At 39.3% G+C, this 22,506-nt stretch overlaps 2 protein-coding genes across 2 annotated transcripts; one reads left to right on the top strand and one right to left on the bottom strand.

Annotated features, from left to right (window-relative positions):
- Positions 1 to 4,493: 4,493 nt before the first annotated feature.
- On the bottom strand, positions 4,494 to 9,908 carry LOC131469146 (YLP motif-containing protein 1-like). Its single transcript, XM_058644046.1, has 2 exons — positions 9,308 to 9,908; positions 4,494 to 7,245 (listed from the first exon to the last, which is right to left on the bottom strand). Exons 1-2 carry the CDS (start codon positions 9,831 to 9,833, stop codon positions 6,965 to 6,967), a joined length of 807 nt encoding a protein of 268 aa, XP_058500029.1. The 5' UTR covers positions 9,834 to 9,908; the 3' UTR covers positions 4,494 to 6,964.
- A 794-nt stretch (positions 9,909 to 10,702) lies between these two features.
- dalrd3 (DALR anticodon binding domain containing 3) lies at positions 10,703 to 19,511 on the top strand. Its single transcript, XM_058644064.1, has 13 exons — positions 10,703 to 11,126; positions 12,382 to 12,689; positions 12,842 to 13,140; positions 14,070 to 14,128; positions 14,224 to 14,325; positions 14,419 to 14,483; positions 14,772 to 14,830; positions 14,912 to 14,994; positions 15,159 to 15,285; positions 16,360 to 16,418; positions 16,630 to 16,746; positions 16,840 to 16,908; positions 17,141 to 19,511. Exons 1-13 carry the CDS (start codon positions 10,890 to 10,892, stop codon positions 17,258 to 17,260), a joined length of 1,704 nt encoding a protein of 567 aa, XP_058500047.1. The 5' UTR covers positions 10,703 to 10,889; the 3' UTR covers positions 17,261 to 19,511.
- Positions 19,512 to 22,506: the final 2,995 nt, after the last annotated feature.

Below are 22,506 nucleotides of genomic sequence, written 5' to 3'. Positions count from 1 at the left end.
TGATTGGACTCCTGCGGTCGCGCTCTGTTGAACACACCTGTCCAACTTCATCCATCATGCAAAAAAACATGATGGATGAAGTTTTTTTTGCGAGTACAATCACCCTTTTGTATATTCCTGAACCTACAGACATTTAAGTGTCACGACTTAGTGGACCTGTGCAAAATAAATGTGTTTTTGTTCTATAAATGAAGTGCCGACGACAAGTACTTTGGGTACTTGAGCTTCAACTTCAGCCTACACATTTTCAGTCTATTTCTGTGTGTTTAAATGTGTGTCAACACAAATGTATCTGACTTTAACCTGCTTTTACTAACCTGATGATAGGTTTTACAATATAAATCAAGCGAAGCACAGATTATTAACATTGGTGGATTATTTTCTCTCCACTGTGTGTAGTTTTTCCATATCAATCGTGTTTCACTCACGAGCACCACACAAGAGAGAGAGAGAGAGAGAGAAACAGTAGGTTCCCCCTGAATCATGTGATGATCACACTTGACTCGGACTAAAAGAAGAAGCTAAGAATTGGCAAAAACTACAATCTAAAAAAAAAAAAGATGTCTCTGTGTTTCATTGCTGCTGTAGGTTTAAGTGTAATCAGTTTTCTGTAAAGAGCCACACACCTCGTGTCATTTTCTACAAACTACCAAGTGTCCGATAAAAACTAAACAAACATTGTCGACGTGTAGGTTGAACATGCGTTCATGTCTGGTCCTGATGTTCACTGCGTCAGTCTGGTCCACAGGGAACTGAGAAGTCAAGCAAGAGAAACCACAGAAGGTTCACTCTTTCTCTGAAATTACAAAACTCAAATACATAGATAAAGAAATAAAACAATTATGGAACAAAACAAATCAACAAAATATACTTGTTTCAGTCTGTCTGACCCCCACCACTCCCATGCATAGGATGAAAGTGAAAAGAGATTCTGTGCAGTGCTCCCTCATCATCGTGATAAATATTACATTTTAATATAAAATATAACATTTGAAACAATGTGTGAGTCCGAATAATCCTCAAAATACAAGACACAACTAAATTTTTCAATAAAAGTCAACACCACAGATTCATTCTTCTCCTATAAGTTATTTATCTATTACGTTATTTGATTAGAATTTGTTCTTTTTCCCCCCACTTCATTTAACATTTAATCGTCTTAAATGCTCATTTTCTTTTATTCTCTTTGTAACAATTTATCAATTGTAATCTTTACCTCTGTGTTGATTTGCAACAATTCTGTCTCTCTGTTGTTTTTAAATGTGTTGTTTTGATTTAAATCCTAATGGAAGGCCGAGATAACATGGAACGTGTCGAGATGCACATCCTGGAAAAAACAACGGCAGATCAGTTTATAGGATTTTATATCTGTATAAATACACTGACATTTAGATACTGTAATACATATAAGAATGTTTAATCTTCTTTTTAATTTAATTAAAATGTTTCTACCTGGAACATTTGTAAAGGCAAATTAAAACCACTGAATGTTTGGACCAATCAAGTGAAAAAAAAATGGTTTCAGTATCACAATATTCCATCATAATATTGCAGTTAAGTCATTTATGATGATCTTTCGCTGTATTTCAAAGTAAAAGTCTTTGTTGTCTTTAAATTATGCATAAAATGCACTTTATATATAAAAATGTACTTACAGCAATGAGTTACAGCAATTTCAAATGAAAACATGGCAGGGGTGTGATTATCAGAATCAGAATCAGAATCAGAAGAGCTTTATTGCCAAGTACGATTTGCACATACAAGGAGTTTGTTCTGGTGTCATTGGTGCATAACAAGCATACAACATTTTAAAAGTTAAGTGAACAGTATACGTATATATACACAGTATATAAATGTTTTTTGTTGATTATCAGATTCTCCTGTGTTCATGTACAAATACATAACTTTTATTTTTATTAACATGAAGCAATTTTGGGTTATTTTATCGTGCCAATGAGAGAGATTGAATTTTGTCTTTTATCTCAGAATTCAGAGAAAAAAAGAGTCAGGATTCTGAATTTAATCTCAGAAATCAGAGAAAAAAAGAGTCAGGATTCTGACTTTAATCTCAGAATTTAGAGGAAAAAAGTCAGAATTATGACTTTAATCTCAGAATTTAGAGGAAAAAATCCGAATTCTGACTTTAATTTTAGAATTTAGAGGGAAAAAAAGCCAGAATTCTGACTTCAATTTAAAATTGAGTTGGAAATAACCTTACAGAAATGAAATGAAATGGGTCAATCCTCTTCCGGCAGGGAAGGAGAGAGGGAGTGGATGAAGGAAGGAAAGGAGGAGTTTTGTCTGATCAGGAGAAGTGAAAGTGAAATGAATCTGTGGAGTATTTAAAGAGGAAGTGTGGACTGTGAGCTGTTGGCAGGCAGACAGACGCAGAGGGACACACGGCTCTGACATGCTGGTGAGCTGAGAACCTTAAGACACTTTAAACCACTCACTTACACAAGTGATTGTGCAACTTTCACTTTGCTTTGCTTTCAGTCTTCTTGGCTTCTTTATGTGACTGAGTGTCAGTCAGTTTCTCTTCTAACTATCTTTCAGTAGAGTGAGTGAGGAAGGTTTCTTTGTTCCATCTTTTTTTCTGTCATTTTCAGAAAGACAAAACAGGTTTTCTCAATCAAAGTCAAGATGACAAATTGGAACCTGTTGGAACTTGTCCTCTTTGTCTTTTATGCTTCCTTATTTTTAAAAATGTCCTCAATGTACCTCAAACCTGTTTTCTGCGCTCCACAGGAAGGAATCCCACGATGTAAATCTCTTCCTTAATTTGTTTTTCTTCATCTGTCTCTCTCCTTCCTTTTATCATTTTATCAGCTCCTCCTCGCCGGGCTGACCTCTCGTGCTCCTTCTGGTTTTCTTTCCTCGTCTTGTCAACAGGTTTTTCGAGATCGTGCACAAACATAAAAGAACTATTTATAAGAACGATGGTGTCTGTGATAAGTCAGTAAATTCTTTGCTGCCACATGTAACGGGCAGACATGGAGGAATTGAAATCAAGTGGTTTCAGAGGCTAATGTTTTCCTGGCTGATATTATTATGATTATTATTATAATTATTATTATTATTATGGTTATTATTACATAAATGTTGACTTGTTTTCATGTTCTTCCACAGAAACAATCAAAGTGTTGTCTGCATCCCGAGGAAGCTGCAGGGCCAGGACTAAAGTATCACTGCTCCTCATTCAGCTTTACATCTACATGGTTGGATTTGCAGTATAGGGTTCATTCATTCATAATATTATTCTTTATTCTGCAACTTTCAGTCCCTAGTGCCTCATTTTAATGTTAGTTTTTTGTTGTTGCTTTTTTTGCTGTGTTTTCAGCTTTTCTGCAGTCGCTTGGTAAGACTTTTGGAGTGGAAGTTACTCCATGGTCCGTCTTGTTTTATGTTCCACCGCAGAACGACCCAGTTTCTGCAGCTGTGCAAAATGAAGTAAGTGAAATATACATGACAAATTAAAATGAAAGAGTATTTTTAGTCTCAGGTAACCGATCTGTCCAGCTCACTCAGCAGGTGGACTAACTCATCCCAGTAAAACACTTAACATTCAGTGGACACGTTGTGTGTGACTTGACAATTAACATTTCCCACTCGAGTCACATGCGTCTCACAACCACAGCTGAGAGCTTTTGGTTTCATTGCAGACAAATGTCAATTGTTACTGTTCATTCACATTTCAATGTGATTGTCATTGAACAACAAAAACAGTACAAAGGGAGTCAGAAAAAGCCAGTGTGTGTGTGTATATGTGTATATGTGTATTTGTTTATGTTGTGAGGACCTAAATCTGTTTATACAGTCACGTTATGGGGACACAAATCAAGTCCCCATAACGCTTATTACTACATTTTAAGGTGAAGACATGTTTTAAAGTTTAGGGTTCGGATTAGGTCAGAAGTAATTATGGTTAAGGTTAGACTAAGTGTCCAAGAAATGAATGGAAGTCAATGCAATGTCCTCTGAAGTCATGGAAACCTGTGTGTGTGTGTGTGTGTGTGTGTGTGTGTTACAACAGCCACATCCTTTTTAAAGTACACTTTCTGTTCTACACTGTGAACAGAGCTCTTCAGATTAACAATGATTTACAGTGGGTGACTGAAGACAAATGTAATAAAAATGCTGCTATATAACATGTTCTATAAAGGCAGAGTTCATCACAGTTATTAACATAGTTGTCATAGCTCGAGTGAACCAATATTTTATCCACTCTTTGATTTCCCACTCCTGTAAACTCCTTTTTTTTTTAAATCTTTTTTATCTTTTTCTTAGTTTGTGGCCTGTAACCAGAGCGGCGCAGACTTGACTTGTTTTGGTGGGTGGGATTGTAACGGAACCCATAATGCAGCTGTGATTCTGGACTCCAGCTGGTTATGAGGTCCGTTTCCATCCCACAACGCACAGAAACCTCCTGAGGCAATGGAGTCATCGACAAGACAACTGACTCTCTGCTTCTATAGAATCAGTCTGAAAGTAAATGAATGTTATACCAGCTGAAAACTTTATTGTTCCTTAAAAAACACAGTAACATATTTAAAAAGTAAAACACTGGTAATAGTAAAGAACAGTATAAAAGTATGTGCAATATGTTGACTTGAACCACGTGGACAAAGTGTATTTAGCTTGAAATGAACTCATTTTCATTCACAAAAGCTCCTGGTAGGTGGAAGGATTTCCGATTTTCTTTCTGCTAAAACAAACAAAAAGTGAAAGTAACAATATGTAGGCAGTTTAATGCATTGCTGACAGTTTGGAGAGAGTTTATTGTTGTGTGACAGATCTTTAGGTTTCAGACGACAGAGGGTGTTTTTCCTCAATGACACGTTTTCTCCCGGATTGCCGGCGACAGTAAACGCAACCGGGAATTCCGTGTCAGCCAAGAATGACACCAACCACAGCGATTTGAGATCATTATTCTTTTGTTTGTAAAAATGCACCTCTACATTTGTGATCACAGCACCTGACAGGTATTTCTGGATTTTTTTTTTTTAAATAAATCTCAATTTCAAACGTTATCAGTTCGTGTGAATGTTTTTGGCTTTTTTTTTTCTACATCGCAATCCCTTCATGTTGAAATCTGTGTTAAATCACTAGCTTTACACTCACCAGCCACTTTATTAGGTACACTTGTTCAGCTGCTTGTCTTATCCACCAACTCGAGGCATTTAGAGCATGTGGACAAACTGAGCATCACAATGGGAAAGAAAGATGATTTAAGGGACTTTGAATGTGACACGGTTGTTGGTGTATTTCAGAGATTGCCATGTGGGATTAATTTTTTTTTAGACACAACAAATTTGAGGGTTCCGCACTATAGCTTTAACAGGATAACACAATTTTCATCACACAGAACGGGCAGCAAAAGAGAAATTATCTCGTGATGCCTTGATGTCAGGCGTCGGAGGTGAATGACCAGCGTGGTTTGAAATGACACAAAGGCAACAGTAAATCTTCAACACTCATTACTGCCAATTAGGACTGGGCAATGATTCAATATCATGATACAACTAGTGTTTCCCAACCCTGGTCCTCAGGGCTCCAGCACACCTGATTCAAATGAACAGCTCGTTATCAGGCGTCTGCAGGGCTCGATGACGAGCCGTTCATTTGAATCAGGTGTGTTGGAGCGGGGCAGTGTTCAGTGTTCAGCAGCAGGGTTGGGAAACACTGGAAACAAACCTTGAAGCAGACTGGCTTCAGCAGCAGAAGAGAGATTCAAATACCTACGAAGTGGCCGGTGAGTGTCGATTTTTGCAGGTCTGATGGCCAAGAAATCATTTTCCTCAGTTAATTTAGTTAAAACTATGACAAATAGTAACAAAATTGCTGTACTCGTAAATGTATATTGTGTGTTAAACTGAACTGACTGAGGACGTGCACACGCTACATAAATCCTCATCTGCCCAAAATATCAGTTGATTTAACGTCTTGACCTGTTGCTCTACATGAATACAAACACCTGACCAATGTTATGTCTGCCAGTGTTGTCATCTAGACTAAAAGTACAAAAATAATCAAATGACTAAAATGAATATACAAAAAGGTTCAATTAAAAACTGTTGTGAAAGTGTAAGACGATTGGACCTTTAGTATAACTCACAGGAAGATCGAATGGTGTACTAGTAACAGTTGTTTGTGTATTGTATTACAATAAGTATTTAACAAACTGTTGCAGAAGTGGACTGATGTTACATCAGTGTCTCCGTTCCTTTCAAGTCATTGTTTGGTTATTGTTCATGTTCATTTGTGTCAGTTTGTTGTGATGTGGTTCGTCTCTGGGTTCATTAAAACTGTACAGATGAAAACATGAGCAGTGAATCACAACAGAGCACGGGGGGGGGGGGGGGCGTTAGTGTGAACGTGGTCTGGTTTTAGCCGTAGACCGCTTATAAAAATGGACGTAGTCTTCTGGTTGCAAAACAAACTCCCATTTTAAAGCCTCTTGATTTTGATTTGACCGATCAGATGTTCATGTCAGTTTTTGAAAGTGGACGTTCACTGATGTTACCTGCCGCCAAGCACCTATCGGACAATACTAGCAGTCAATTTCCTCTGATTGGAACATCCTCAACATCCTGTTCTATTGAAGAAGACCTCAAACTAGAGCTTGAGCACATGCACTCTTACATGGGAGTTCTATTTGCCACCAGTGAAGTTGCCCCTTGGAGGACAACAGCTACTTCCAGCCAACTTCAAGGATTCACTTTTCATTTTGATATAGAGCCTATGGTTTTAACCTGAATCTGTTTCAGCTGCAGGCGAGTAGAGTCGAGTTTAAAGGCCAGATGATATCAGTGAGTTGATTTGCAATGCAGTGGAAATAGTAAAAGGGGGTGGGGGGTGGGGGTGTCAGGCACTAGTCAGTTGGTGGAGGGCAGAGTCAAAAATGGTCCCTGCACCTGGAAAAACCCTGTCACACACCATCACTGCTCACGCAAAGAAGGGTCCATCAGCGGCCCGAAGGTGAGGGGAATCTAGAGAGAATCCTGTCGACAAGATCCAGCTGTCTCTCGTGGTTTTCTCGACTGATCCGTTCATGCATGACAGCGAGCTGACTCATTAGATTGTTCTGCATTTCCCTCTCATGGTCCATTAACCTCTGCAGCCGGGCGTCCTCCTGCGCCTGCATAGCTGCGTCCATCTCGCTGAGCTGGGCCACAGTGGCCGAAACTAAAGCGGAGACTTGGTCCATTACTGTTGTTTTCCTTTTTTTTGTTGGAACCTTGTACGCTGGAAAAACCAAAGACACAAAGCAGTCAGTCGGTGAGGAGACACTGACAAGTGAGATACAGATAACAAAACCTACATATTAGTTACTTGTGGTCTTGACAGATATTGATTGAAAATGCTGAATTCTGATGATTTAAGACCAAGTATATTTTGCCTTCAAAAACTGCCACAAAATATTATCCTGTTAAGCAAAAATGGATTCAAATTCAAAGAGGTTTGCCGTATAAAAAGCGTAACTTAACAAAAGCTTCCTCACTTTGTAGCAGCAGCAATTCAGTTCACACCTCAACAAAATCAGTTAACTGGGAAAGATTTGGTTATGATGCCTTTCAGTCTGTTTAAGTCCTGATTTCTTTAAAATTACTGTGAGCTGCACTTGTTTTACCTCTTTGATAAATGACAGACTAATTATTGCTGCCTTCTTTGCTTTTAATTCCACAAGGTTGAATATTAGGTCCTTTTACTTTTTAGTTTCTCAGTTGGCAGCCAAAACTGTGTCAGAGGAGATGTCTGGTGTATCACAGTGGCTCAGAAACAATCATTTGACTTTAAATTATAAAAAACAGTGTCAACGTGCTTTTCAAGTAAAAGAAAAGCCAATGAAAATTCTGGAGTAAGGATTGACAAGATAGATCAAGTAGACGAGTTTAAATTTTTAGGTGTCATTTTAGATTCTCAGTTTAAATTGAAAAGACATGTTAAACTGCAGAACTGTCAAGACCAACTTAAATTGCCTTTGCCTAATAAGACAATATACTGTATACCTCTCAAGGCAGCACAACAATTTATGCATGCCATGATATTCTCCCATTTGTCATATTGTATAACCGTTTGGGGCCAAGCCAACCAAACAACAATTAAACCAATAAAATCATTATACAAACAGGAACTTAAAATAATGGATCAGAAACCTGTTATTTGGCACCATTGCCAAATTCTTAAGAAACATAATCTACTGAGTTTTGACAACTTTGTAAGCTTTTCATTTTTAAAACTTATCGGTGGTTGAAATTGAAAAACACCTGTGAACATTAACCCTCAAATGCAGAGCATGTGCATACACACACACACACACACACACACATTTCTTGTTTTGTCACTATGTGTCCTGTTGTTTTCTAATGTGTGTATTGTTTTTAACAGTGCAACTGTTAGTAAAGGCCTCACCAGGGACAGGGGTTGCAAATGAATGCATGGCATCTATTTCATATTTTATATGAAACAATGTATTTGTCCCTGCTCAATAAAAACTTCTATCTAATGTGATGTGACTCTGAGTTAATGAAAAGTGCTATATAAATAAAATGTATTTGTTTTACTGTCTGTAAGATTTCTATTTGTTTCTGACATTATTTTTTGTTATGCTGCTAATTGACCCTGTCTTGGTGAGATAAGTATTGTATAAAATAGTTCCGACTTCTATCACAGTTTCATGTGTATATACAGCGCGTGTGTGTGTGTGTGTGTGTGTGTGTGTGTGTGTTCTATAATATGATCTAAATGCCAACAATGTTGCCAGTCCTAAATGTGATTTAAGTGTCTACAATGGTCCATTTTCCAGAACTTCTCCTGCCAGCTATTTCCTTTTTCCAGGCAAATGTCCAAGTGAGCTCATGTGAGAAGAGAACACAGCTGGGAAATCTCCGGAAAATTCACAGTGAGAGGATCCTGGATCCTGCGTGTTTATGCCAGGCGCCACCTCCCCTCCTCCCTCTCATCCTCCTCCTCTGCATGAATGTTCCGGAAATTCCTGCTGACGTAAACACGTCTGGCTCAGACAATCTCCCGCTGTGTTGTGCAGGATTATGATGTGAACGGCAAACTCCGGATTATGCCCGCAACCTTATTTTCCACGCATTTCCCTGCGCTAATATCTGAAAACAAATGACGTGCTTGTTTCTATTCATCTATATATAACATCGTATAACAACGCTGTTATTTACAAGATATTTAACATGTGGATGAATCTGTACTGTGGACATTTATTTTTAGATTTGAATAAGAAGGAGGTCAAACCCCCTGTCCGCTTGTGTTTCCTCTAGAACAGAAAACACATACGTACAGGTGTTGATGGTGTGCAGCGGTTCTGGTGGACTGTACTGGTCCTCGTCGTCCTCTGCCTCCACGGGACCCAGGTGCTTATCGACCTCGTCCCAGAGGCCGACCACCACCTCCTGGTGCTCGTCGCTAAGGGCGGACGTCGGCGGCGGAGGAGTCGGAGGCGGTGGCGGCGGCGACGGCGGCGGTGAGGATGCAGGTGGAGGAGAGGGGCTCCGCTGGCGCTTCACCGGGTTCACGGCGGGGGCGTTCCCAAACACCCGGTGGCACTGCTCGTAAAACGGCCAGTCGACTCGGTCGCTCCCGCAGCGGATCTTCTGCTGGTGATACTTGAGGTACTGCTTCCTCAGCGCCTTCAGTTTGCTGATCACCTGCATGTGTGACCTGAACACCCCCCGCTCCGATAGTTGTTTGGTGATCCTGCTGTAAACTACAGAGTCCTTCACCGTGCCCGTGATCTGGTTACGGATCGACTCCGACCCCCGGATGGTCAGAAGTTCTTTAATTTCGTTCTCCTGCCAGTTGTGCATCTTCTCTCTGTTGGAAAAAGCTGCAGCCGAAGCGTCTCAACTTACTACAAAGACCTCCCTTGTATGTTTGCACCCGTGACGTCACATTTCTGAGCCGGAAGTCGACTCGCTTGTCACTTCGTCTGTGTTATACATTTAGCAAAAAATAGTCAACTTCAATTTGTTTCTTTTGTTTAGCCTTTTGGTTGGTTATATCTATTTTTATTGACTCTTTCTTTAAACAATATGGCTTATTGATTTTTTTTTATTAATTAATTTACTTATGTTTATAGTATTTCCATACTGCCTAAAATGTTGTTTGTGTAATAGTATGTGACTTTCTGTCAAATGTTGTATTGTATGCAAGAAATTTTCAATAAAAAAAAAAAAATTTTTTTTTAAATATCCCTGTAGTTAAAACCCCCAAACATGAATCATTTGTGCAAGTAAAAAATAAATGCCTACCACAATTTATTTGTCTCATCCAAATATTTGGGAAATCAAAACTGTCCAGGAATTTAAATTCTTTAAATCTTAAATGATTAACTTATCATGAATTAAATATTAGAGATGTACTGTATTGACAATACACTAATCAAATGTCAAATATGTCAACACAAATATGTATGTATTATAGGCATTAAGCATTTACTTATTTATGAGGATACAAGTGTTGGTCAAAAGTATTTGACAAGTCCACTTATTTATAACCTACATTCCTGAAAACAAGCCTGTGTCCGCATACTTTTGGCCATGTGGGTCCGTTCGTATTGTAGTTGCACTACCGTGCAGGTGGTGGCGCTGTGATACTCGAGGGGCATCATCCTGGTCCAACACGAAAAATCAGCTCGACAGACACACGGATGCTATTCACTGGTTCCGCGCAGCGGATGCGGTCAGACCTCCTGCTGCTGCCAATATCGATCATTGATCATCAGTGCGGCTGGAAAATCGCGCAGAACTCGGTATATTGTATCACCGCCGATAAGAGGAACCATATTTGAACAGAGGGCATGAGCAGAGTGTGGATGTGCTGGTAGCCTGTTAGCAAGCTCACCTGTTCGCGTCGGTGTGGCAATGATGGAGAACATCGAGGAGCCTTCGCCTCTGCGGATCACCCCCACTGTCCGGGCGCTGAGCTCTGCACTGCGGGGGAAGCGTGAAAATGTCCACGATTCCAGTCGGACAAACGGAGACAGAATCTTCGCTGAACCAGAGAAGCTGTGGTTTAAGGAGAGCAGCGTTAAAAACCTGCGAAACAGAGACTTCTTGTCGCCGACCACGGTGCTGAACACGCTGTATGCGGACGGACAGGTTGGCTGTTTTGACTGATAACCTCATGTGTTTCACAGCATTTAAACAAGTTTTAAATTGTCTGTGTCGATAAACGTATCGAAGAGAGATCTAAAATAAAAGCGGAACTCATCACTGGACGCCCTCATTAAACAGTATATAATTTTATCATGTAAATACAGCTAGTAAGCACACTACACTAATTGTGTATATTTCAACAAGTAAACGTTTTGTTCCTCCGCTAAATAAAATAGTTCACAGTGTAGTATAGTTTATAGAACTGCTGAAGAATGATGTTTGCTTGAATGTGATTTTTTTTTACAATAATATAAAAGATCATAGTTATTCTCGTAAAGCTAGTCAATTAGGCAAAGACAGACATCAATAACTGAAAAAAGATGGATAATAAATTAAAATGAAAATGAAAATTAAGGTAAGGGCTTGTTTTCTAAGTCACAATCTCTGATAATGTGGTGTAAGAACGTTTTTCTTCTCATTTTCATTAGTTTGAACAAGCTTAATCACATTGCTTCACTGCTTCAACTACCTCATTAAACAGAAAAATGAGCAGACTGGACTTTAACATATCTTCAATTAAGACACCTAAAGTGTTACAGGGATGCAGCTAAACCTCTGCAATCCACTATCAGTCCCATCACTATTGACCATGGCCCCCACAGCAGCCTGCGGTGGTCATTATTAACCCATGAATGGCAGATATAATATGGGTCAGACACAAATGGCTGCAAGCTAGTCCATGCAGAGGTCAGGTGTCTCTTATTTGTGTCAGACCCTAATTAAAAGGAGAGTTTTGAGTGTGTGTATGCATACACTACACTGTAATATGAGCTTTTGTAATTAATTTAATAGAAAATGCCCATACATAGGTTTTTTTGTAGCAGACACTAAATAATAAATCGCTGTTTGAGTTTTTCAGACTTGGATGGCTTGAAAAACCGACTCAAACAATAATTTTTACTGCATGTACATATGTTTGAAATTATTCTGATCTGTGTAGTGATGACAGGTCACATCACAGGTCATTCTTCCCTGCTGCTGTTATAACCACCACTTCTCTCCATAGACTACACGCACTACATGTCATTTTCATCCACCAAACTGTGTAAAACACATCAGTTTAACACTTTATATGTGCAGTCCCTTACACTATTTAATGTGCCCATGATGTACATACTATGGTTATCAAGTACTCGACATTTGTGCTTATGTTGGAACCTGAACTCCATCAATAAGATGAGTCTCTTTTTTTACTCAGGTTCCTCCAGCAGTGATGTCCATGGTCAGTTCCCTTCGTGGTAGTGGGGTTCTCCCTATGGCTGCTGGTGAGGTGATGGATGATGGGCTGAGGGTGAGGGTGGACCGGGCTGCAGCCTTCAAAGCGGTTCTGTCCGGTGGAGCCACGGAGTATCTGAAGCCCTCAAGTCAGAGGCAGGGCTCTGTGGTGGTGAACTGCCCCGTGCTGCATCCTAAACCCAACATACCCACTCCTGATACACTGACCCTTGGTCAGTTGAGGACTATTCTGGTGGCTGACCACATGGGGGCACTGTTGAGAAGACAAGGGTGAGTATGTGGGTTAATTCCAACATGACTCCTCAATACATGACACTTTAAATCCCTGAAAGATATTCCTTTGACTTATGTTTTATTGTTATCACTCTGTATATAGATAGAATGAAGCCGTAGGACTGACATGTTCATGTGACCTGTTTCAGGTTTTCAGTGTCCTTTTGCCCCATGCTTCCCGAAGACAGCAACATCAGCATCTGCCTTCAAGATTTAGGAATCGATTGGCCAATAGCTCCAGCCAGCTGGACCAACGAGGAACAGGAGGAGAAGGTCCAGGAGGCACTGGAGAACTGCCCATATAGAGAGAGCGAAATGGAGAGAGGCAAGAAGAATGGAAGGAAATCTGAGATGGATGAGAATGAGGGAACACTCAGGGTCAACCTGAAAAGAGTGTTCCAAGAGGAGGGACTGCTGGGATATGACCCAAGCCTTGGTACCTGCACAGGTAAGGTCACAGTGTGGGTGCATTTGATTATTATTTTATTGATTGATTTGTTTTGGATAATCTAATTGTTAACACAGTTAATGCTTCTATTGTGCGATGTTTTTTCCTTGTGATTCTGCGATGGGATTGACCCTGTTTATTTTTAGCGTTAATGTGGGTCTTGGTGTTGATCTGAACACATGTGGAAACCGACCTACTTCGCTTCTTACTCCTGCATCTGTCATACGTCGCCAAAGTGTCCAGCTGACAGCTTGTGGTCACTGTTACATCTGTGATCATTGTCCTCGAATCATCTTGGCAAACTATTTGTATGTTTAGATCACGTCATAATCATGGTGGTTATTTGCACTTGTACTTAGTACCGCGCACTGAATCCTTCACTTAACACTCAACACATAAAGCCAGGTTTAAAAAGAGTAGTTGTTTCCACATTGTCAGAAGCTTCAGTCTTTGTGTGAGTCATTTATTAAAACATCACCTAACATAGTGTAATTTGACTCCATTTGAAAACCTTAACTCCCTTTTTGTCTTTACCTATGGTTGGCATTTTTTTGAGCTTGAATTAGGCTGCATGTTGTTAGTGACATAATTTCTTTGATATTTTGTATTATAAAGTATAGCTTTCTGCAATCATTGTATAATTAAATCTACAACACAATGAGTGCAGCCGTCTGAATATATTTCAATATTAACAACTTCAACTCCTTTTAATGGACACAGTTAACTATAAAATGTAACATAAAATAAAACGGTTGCTTGTCTACATATGATTTAAGGAAGACTTATGGAAAAACATGCCATTGACATCGCCTTACTCGTTCCCCAAATGCGGAACTGTTCCTTTAATATTTAATTTATGATCACAGCTTCAGGTCAGAGAGAAGACTTCATATTTCCTGCTAATCAATAGTTTGTTATATCTGTTTCAGTGTGCAGGGACAGTGTTTTACACTTGGTACAACTGGATTTAGCCATGGCCCACTGCACAGTGAGACGCACACACACACAGGCAATATCAATTTTTTTCTCTCAGGAACAGACGAAAAACAAATTTCTTGTATATTACTATTGTCTCTTTCATAGGTAGTCACGGCAACAGTGTTACATGTGACTTCCTGTCAGGATGAGTTTCGCCAGCAGCAGATAGCAATGCTGTGGAGAGCTCGTGGAGCAACACATGCACAGGTAACCACACGCACACAAATACACACAATATGCAGTCAATCATGTAGTGCAGCATGTTTTTATTTTTATCTGCTCTGCTCTGTGTGTCTGCAGAGACATCTGGTCTGTCGGCCTGTGAAGACTCTTGGTTCTGACATCACTGCTGCACAGTATCTGCAGTAAGACACAACATCTCTCTCTTCATGCCTTTTCACCATTTCTTTTCTTGCCTATGTGTTTTCAATTTTTTCTCTTCCATTGTCTTTACTTGTCTGCTTATTCCCCCCCATCTCTTCATCAGACTTATTTTATCACAGACACTCTGCACTAGTAAAATTGCAGTTGTTATCAAACAAAATTTAAATAAAATAAAATAAAAACATTTGTGGGCCTTGTTAATACTTTTCTTCATCTCTGTGTTAGCCCAACTGTACGTGTAAACGAGGTCTCTGTTGTTGCTCGTGCAGGTTGAGAAGAGGTCAGATGAAGGAGGCATCAGAGATGAAGTATGGAGGTCAAGTAGAAGGTGTGTGTGTGTGCACATTAACCAGTGTGGTCAGTGTTTGTGTGCTCCGCTCCTTTCTTATGAAGCCTTGTCCTCCTCTAGGTCAGACATGGGATGACATCATCAGGGTCATGACCTCAGCCACTGTCAGATTTGAGCTACTGTCTACAGTTCACAGTAGTCCTGTGAGTTATCACTGCAGATGGTGGCTTGTGTGTGTGTGTGTGTGTGTGTGTCCACTTTCATTGATTAATTAAGAATGACTGGGCAAATTTGTCTCTGTTCACAGATAAATTGATGACACTGATCTGTGTTGTAATTAGTTATGACTGACAGCTGTCTGCTCTAGGTGACTCTGGATGTGCAAAGAGAAGGGGGAGTGTCCACCAAAGGGCCGAGAGGAGGCGTGTTTGTGATGTACAACTGTGCCAGACTTCACACTCTGTTTGACGGCTACGAGAGAGGAGTGGAGAAGGGTAAGATTTGTGCTTTGCTTCATTTCTCTTTCATGTGGGATCAATAACAAATGCTGTTGCCTGGTACATTATCCTCAGAGTGGAAAAAAAAAGAACATGCATGTTAAAATGTAGATGATTAATCAGTATTGATTGTGTTTGTAAGATGTACTCTCTGTATGTGAAAGGTTCTCTCATCAGCATCTTTATTAAATACTCAGTATGTCTAATATTGTGGTAAGAGTGGCGCCTGGTGTGGTCTTCTGCTGCTGCAGACCATCGGCTTTAAGGTTCAAAGTGTCTTCTGAGATGGTCCTCTGCAAACCTGGTTGCACTTACATGGTTATAACAAGCGCTTATTTGAGATACTGTTTTCTTGGTATTATTTTGAACTAGTCTGGTCATTCTCCTCTGTTGTATTTTTTCGCCAGACCATTTGTTGTAAACATTAGAAATGTGAGGGTGTGTATGACAATCCCAGTAGATCTGCAGTTACTGAAATACTCAGACTAGCCTGTCTGACACCAACGAATGCCATGTTCAAACCATCTTAAATCAGATTTTACCCCATTACAATGCTCCTACAAATCGCTGAAGTTGCTGCCATGTGATCAGCAGATGGGATATTTGTGTTAACAAGCAGTTGAACAGGTATACCTAATAAAGTGGTGATCGAAAGTGAGGATAGTTCCCAGTAGATGAGCTTTCATCATATTTCAGCAACGAACAGGCTTTTCATGCTGATCAGTAAAGTTTGACTTTGGAAAACAAAGAGGTTGCACAGATCATTGCTGACTTGTCAGTGTTTGTTTAGCCACCTGGCTTCGAAGAGGCTGAATGTTTTACATTATGTTCTTTATTATTACTCTGTTTGTTCTTAACAAGGTTGTCATGCTCTGGTTTGCAAGGTGCTGTGATAAGTTGCTAAAATGGACTCAAGTTAATGAGAAACAGATTTCTAATCTAAGTGAATTAGACACATTGATCCACAGTCCGATCATGTAACAAAAGCTTATTATTTTTGTTTGATACTACTTTGAATGATGATTTATCCCTCAATATATTGACATGGGTTGTTTGACTGTTAATCTCCAGGTTTGTATCCAGAAATTCCAGAGGGCTCCCAGCTGGACTTCTCTGCTCTCACAGAGGAGGTACAACCGCATTTGATCAACAGATTATTGATTTGGAAAAGACTTGTTAGTTACAGTGATATTACTATGGTCCTCTTCATTTCTGATTGTCTTTGTTGTTATTTTCACATTATCTCTCGTTATCTCCTTTGAGCAGCGTATTACACTACAAATTGTTGTCACACAAACATGTCAGTGATGGCCCTCTCTTCTCGTGTCTGTGCTGCGACAGGGTGAGTGGCTGCTCCTTTTCAATTACCTCATCACGTTCTCTGAGCTGCTGGACCAATCGGGTCAAGTTATAGACGGAGAAGGAGGAGGGGCCAGAGTCAATATGAAGACTGAACAGGTAGGAGGAGCTGGGCTACAGATATGTGATTTGTGTTATGCAGCTGTTGGGACTTTGACGTGACTCATGAACGTGTTTGTGTTTGTTCCTCAGATCTGTAAATTCCTTGTGTCTCTCAGTAAAGACTTCAGCTCGTACTACAACAGAGTCCACGTACTTGGGGTAAGAAGACTTGTGTTTTTATATTGGATTGAAGAGAGTTGGAGTGATTTTTCTCTTGAGTAATTGTTGATGAAGATAAAAGAACATAATGACCCCAGTTCACTTTTGGGTTGGCAGCACTTAAAGTTCTATGTGTTTGTTTGGATCACTAATTCACTTCCTGTGTTTCCTCACATTCTCCTCACCATATTCTTCCCCTTCCTCTGTCCTTTCTGTCTTTCCTTCTTTCAAGGAGCCTTTGCCTCATCTCTTCAACCAGATGTTTTGTCGTCTGTATCTGTTGAGAGCTTTGAGGGAGCTCTACCACAGCGCTCTGGACACCCTGAACCTTCCCCCCATCAGGCAGCTGTAGCCTCAATATGATATATTTCACTGCTGTGGTCACTGTTAGTCCTTCCTTCCCACCCACCACACACACACACATACACACACACACGTGTACACACACACACATACACACACGTGTATACACACACACTTGTAGCTTCATCGTATAAATAGTTGGAAATGAAATGATGTCCACACTCTCAGCTTTCCCTCTCGTTAGTCAGTCATGAAATATGATAAATCATGTAATGTAACAATAGATCTAATTGGACAGATTTTGTGTAAGAATTTAAACAGCTTTTATTGTTAAAGAAATCCGTTTTATATTTTGGAATGATGGCACTCTCGTGGCTGTGCAGTAAACCGTGAAACTACTGCGAGCACTAATTTATTGTAGTTTAGCACAAAGAGTCGGAGCAGCGATTGGTATTTTGTGTTGGACTGTTTCGATTCTTTTAACAAGTTGTCAAACAAGTTGAGCCAAGACATTAAATATATTCTGAACAAATGATTATTTTTTTTACAATATTGTTGCACAGATTAAACAATCTAGAATAATTTTTAACACCATTTGGCAAGAAAAGTGTTAAAATTCACTGATAACATTAACAATAGCTCCGTTCAGTTCATGTAGTGACAGCCATCGTTAGTCTGATTATTTGCACCTGTGCTTTCCCCACTTTGATCTATCAAGATGGCTGCCGTGAAAAAGGCCCATTCTTTTAAAATTTTAATTAGCTGCTATATTCAGGTGAATGTTTCTCTCACCACTGCACCGCACGTACCAGGAAGCAGACAATAAACGGACAAATGCGGCAAAAGTACATCAAAGGTGGGACCTTTTTCTGTTGAAGATTCTGCTCTTCTTATGTGACCATGAACTACCAAAAGGAACCTCCTTTAAAGGAATACTTCACTGATTTGCATGTAGCTTTGTATTACTAGAATATTGAAAACATGTGCCTCCCAACCTCAGTTTCTCCTGAGTTGAGAAATATCTTCATTCTTTTCTTTGTTATGTGTCCACCAGTGACACTTGGTCCTGTTAGCAAAGATGGCGGACACTGTTTACATTCTGGGAATGGGGTCCCGTCCCCCTACGAGTGGGTCTAAAAAGTGTGGAATTAGCGTTGCAGTTTCAAGCTTCAGACTAAGTGTCACTGGTGGGCACGTAACAAAAAAAGAATGAAGATATTTCTCGACTCAGGGAACTGAGGTTTGAGAGCACAATTTTTCAAAAATACTACTCCTATTCCAGTAATACAAAGCTAAATGCAAGTTGGTGAAGTATTCCTTTAATGCAAGTGTATAAGTTGTCCAACTTTCTAAAATGTCCTGATCATAACTTCAGCCCCCCTCCCCACACACCCACTCCCACACACTCACACACTGCCTGAAAAAAAATCACTCTTTGTCTGATGCTTTGTTGTTCAAGATCAAGATTCATGTTTTAGCCATCTTGCATTTATTAATGCTATATAACTATTTATTGTTTACAGAAACCTATAGACCGAACAGAATATGCATAATGAGTCTTAATTGCTGTGATTATTCCGAGCACCCAGATTAACAGTAATCCTGCTTGACAAATCACAATTGTTCAGTATCCTGTACCAGATAAACAGGTGTGACACAAAAAAACAACAACAGTACATTAGCAGCATTTAGGACTTTGTGCCAAAATGCTAAGGAATGCATGGAATGGCATGGAAATAATATATATGAAGAATTTTATGGGATAAGGGGTTATTTATAAATGTAAGAAGTTGGGAAACTATGAAAAACCTTTTGTATTTCAGAAATGTGTTGCATTTCAGTGACCTTCCATTTGTTCAAATGTGCCATAGCCTGTTGTATTGTTTTTTTTTTTTTTTTTTCCTCATTGAAAGAACACTTGTGCTGACAGAATTATTTTTTTTTACTTTTTTTTTTTTTTTTTTTTACTACAGAAAAACAAAGGGGATATTTGCAATATGCTGATTAATTTACAGTAAATGTAAACTGCCATAGTAATCACAGCAGTATTAAAACAGGAGAGATGCAAGATGATGGACTCTGGTTGTTGTTTTTTCCCTTATCATATAGCCAAGTTAATTGTTCTGTAACTGAATAAAGGTCAGTCTACAAACAAGGCTCAACTTTACAGCAGTATTTGCATCAGCATCTCAGGACGTTCCCTCCCTACCTGACAAATCTCTACATGTATCCCCCTTTAATCTCGTTGTACACTGTATAATGACAATAAAGGTGATTCTGAGTGTATCCACCCATCTGAATTTGAATAGCGCTGCCAAACTTCCTCCCACACACACACACACACACGTTTCCACCTATATTTTCTGTGACTTTCCCATCTGCAGAACGAAAATAACCGAGGCAGACTCTCTCACTGTGTGTTTGCCTCGGTGGCAACACAGCTACACACTCACACTGTGATTGCTTGTGCTCCATTGCTGCACGCTGCCTTTAGGCTACGTAGATGGAACAATATCCCACACACACTGCGTTCATACACAGACTATGCTGTTAAGGGCGATCCATCACTGCAGATACACCCTGGCTAATGTGACATGCCATTATTCTTTGCCCCTTTTGCTCTTCTGCATCCTTTCCCTCCTGCTTGGATTCCTCATGGAGTGTTTCCTTGCATTCGTCCTGCTGATTATGTGTGTCTTACCTTTTCTGGAGCTCATTTATAAAAAAAAGGAAGGCACTTATCATTGACTGATTACACTTTATTGTTATTACTATTATTATTTAATTTAACCACATAAAACCCATTGAGATCCAAATTGTCTCATATTCATCTTTCGATGTCAAACACAAATGTTATCAGTCTATGGCAAAAATAAAGAAAGTGGCCTCATTCCTCATTCTTTCCAATCAAACATCATGTCCAGATGAACTAGCATGGGCCACACAGGTCACCTCTAGGTGCCTCCATCACTTGGGATACATCGGTTCTTTTTAAAAAAAATCTATGAAAGGGTCCCAGAGGTCAATGAAAAATGGGATGTTTGCCTTTAATAACATATGTAAGCTTTTCCAAGGGCATAGTTGTGGATAACTCTGAAATCCATTAACCTATCCTTGGCCTAAAACCCGACTTGTTAAGGTCATTCATTTTCTGGAGGAAGCAGGGATAAGTTTTAAACAAAGTTATAATAATAATAATAATAAAGTTATTCGACTGCATGTGGTAAATGCGTTAATAACAAAGCTCCTCATTTACACATGTACCAGAGTTGGAGCCTCAGTGTAAAGCTGTGAGGTATGAAAGTTAAATTTAGACTCTGCAAAGTATCTTCGTTTTGATTTATTTACTAACCTTAGCTGTCTGCAGTCTGAGCAGGAAGTTGGTTCTAATTTCTATTCACTGCTTTCTTTATGTTTGCATCTGTTTTGAAGTGTATGTCTTTAGTATGATTACAGAGAGGATCTTAGATCTTTAGAGACGAGGTAATGGTCCATCCTGATTAATGTTGCTTCAGGGAGAAACGTAGCTTCCACCTCCTCAGGCTGTCTCCTTCTTCTTCCTCCGGCATTTCTTTTTATACAGAACGGCAAGTGAGAGATGGTGAGAGCCCACGCAGTCCGAATACATCTTCCTGCCAACAAACGCACCCAGGAGGCAACTAAGATCCAGAGCCATAGTGTGAGTTCCAGAGAATAAAATAAGTCCAAATATTACCATTAACTCCTGACATTTACTGCCATTTATGACAAGTGACAGCCAATAACTGTCTGACCAGCAGATGAATGATTTGTTTCCTCTGTCTCACAATCTGCCCTGACCTTCAATAATGAGCAGCAGTCAGAGACATACATGCACATGTATACTTTAAAAATATACATCCTATTAATCCTTATTTCGCCAAATCCTTTCTTACAATTACAAAAAAAAATGTGACACTTACTAATAACTATCTTTCACTGCACTCATGAAAATGTCATTAGTCAGACTCTAATGACCCTTTCATTTCTTGAGACTTAAGTTAGACTTGTCTCTGGCAAATGGAAAAAAAAGGATTACATTGAACAAGTCTGTTTATGACCAGCACTGAAGCCTGAAAGATGTGAAGCTTTAATTGCAGTTTTACAACAAGGGAACGGAAAGTTTTCAAAATAGACACAAATTGTTAAAAGTTTGAAGAATATTTTGAGATACTCTCACTGTTTCACAACTTTCCATGGCGTGATAACTTGTAGCACTCAAGTCGCACAAATTACACTCGTCTTGTTTGGGAAATTGATTTTCACACCCTTTTTCACATACATGCATACACTTACTGAGAATAGTTTGTGTTTTATTTACACCCTTTTCATTTCGAGTCTATTTTTTACACACACACACACACACACACACACACACACAGGTTGGTGCAACTGTTCTTCCTCGAACTCCACAAATACAAGGACACACACATTTGCACATCTATTCTATCCTAAGGACTTTGCATTGACTTCCGTGTGTGTGTGTGTGAGTGATAACGAGGTCACTGTAAGTTTCTCACTGGAGAATCATCTGCTGCCGAAGCAGCAGTGGCATCACAGCTGTTTTCTGGAGCATTTCACTCATTGTTTTTGCATATTTACAGGAGTCAGTCACACAGATTTTCTTCAGCTGAATACACTAGTTACACGAGTAAAGCAGTAACCAAGCAGCCACATTACTCTGCAGCTGCTCTCAGTGCTGATATTTGTGTGTTTGTGAGCTGCTTACTCAAAAACTAAAGGATGGATTTTGATGACATTTTCTGTGGAAGTAGGTTATGACCAGAGGTGGAAAGTAATGAATTACATTTACTAGGGTTTTTTATGTACTTGTACTTTTTAAAGTAAATTTTACCTTTACTTAAGTATGTTTTTTGGAAGTAGTGTACTGTACCTCACTACGTTTTAAATCACATCCGTTACTGAATATTTTTTTTTTTTTAAAGAATAAATAAATAAAAATCTAGAAACTTTGTCAGTGAATGATGAGGTCCTTTGACCCATTTGACTGATACACTGTGTGTACAATATTTCATTTTGTCAGCACTTTAATTTGAAAAGGTTTGCCTTTAACAACACAAGAACGCCAACCTTGTTAATAAAGTAACTTAATAACTCTGATTACATTTTAAACAAGCTACTTTTTTTTTACTTTAACTTAAGTACATTTTTAGACAAGTACTTTTACTTGTGCTTATGTAAAATTTTATCAAAAATAGTGGTACTTTTACTTGAGTAGACTCATTTAGTACTCTTTCCACCTCTGGTTATGACCCA

The sequence above is a fragment of the Solea solea genome, chromosome 11, assembly GCF_958295425.1.
Source record: "Solea solea chromosome 11, fSolSol10.1, whole genome shotgun sequence".
NCBI lineage: Eukaryota > Metazoa > Chordata > Actinopteri > Pleuronectiformes > Soleidae > Solea > Solea solea.
Note: the sequence above shows the minus strand (reverse complement) of the source record. Positions and strands in the feature narration are given on the sequence as shown.

What these genes read in the sequence shown, in the direction of transcription:
- LOC131469146 (XM_058644046.1), bottom strand. Translation starts at nt 9,833, where the DNA reads ATGCACAACTGGCAGGAGAACGAAATTAAAGAACTTCTGACCATCCGG. An exon ending in GCTGCACACCATCAACACCT is followed by an intron (nt 7,246 to 9,307) that starts GTACGTATGTGT and finishes TGGTTTTTCCAG; the next exon opens with CGTACAAGGTTCCAACAAAA.
- dalrd3 (XM_058644064.1), top strand. Translation starts at nt 10,890, where the DNA reads ATGATGGAGAACATCGAGGAGCCTTCGCCTCTGCGGATCACCCCCACT. An exon ending in CTACAGTTCACAGTAGTCCT is followed by an intron (nt 14,995 to 15,158) that starts GTGAGTTATCAC and finishes TGTCTGCTCTAG; the next exon opens with GTGACTCTGGATGTGCAAAG. An exon ending in CGAGAGAGGAGTGGAGAAGG is followed by an intron (nt 15,286 to 16,359) that starts GTAAGATTTGTG and finishes GTTAATCTCCAG; the next exon opens with GTTTGTATCCAGAAATTCCA.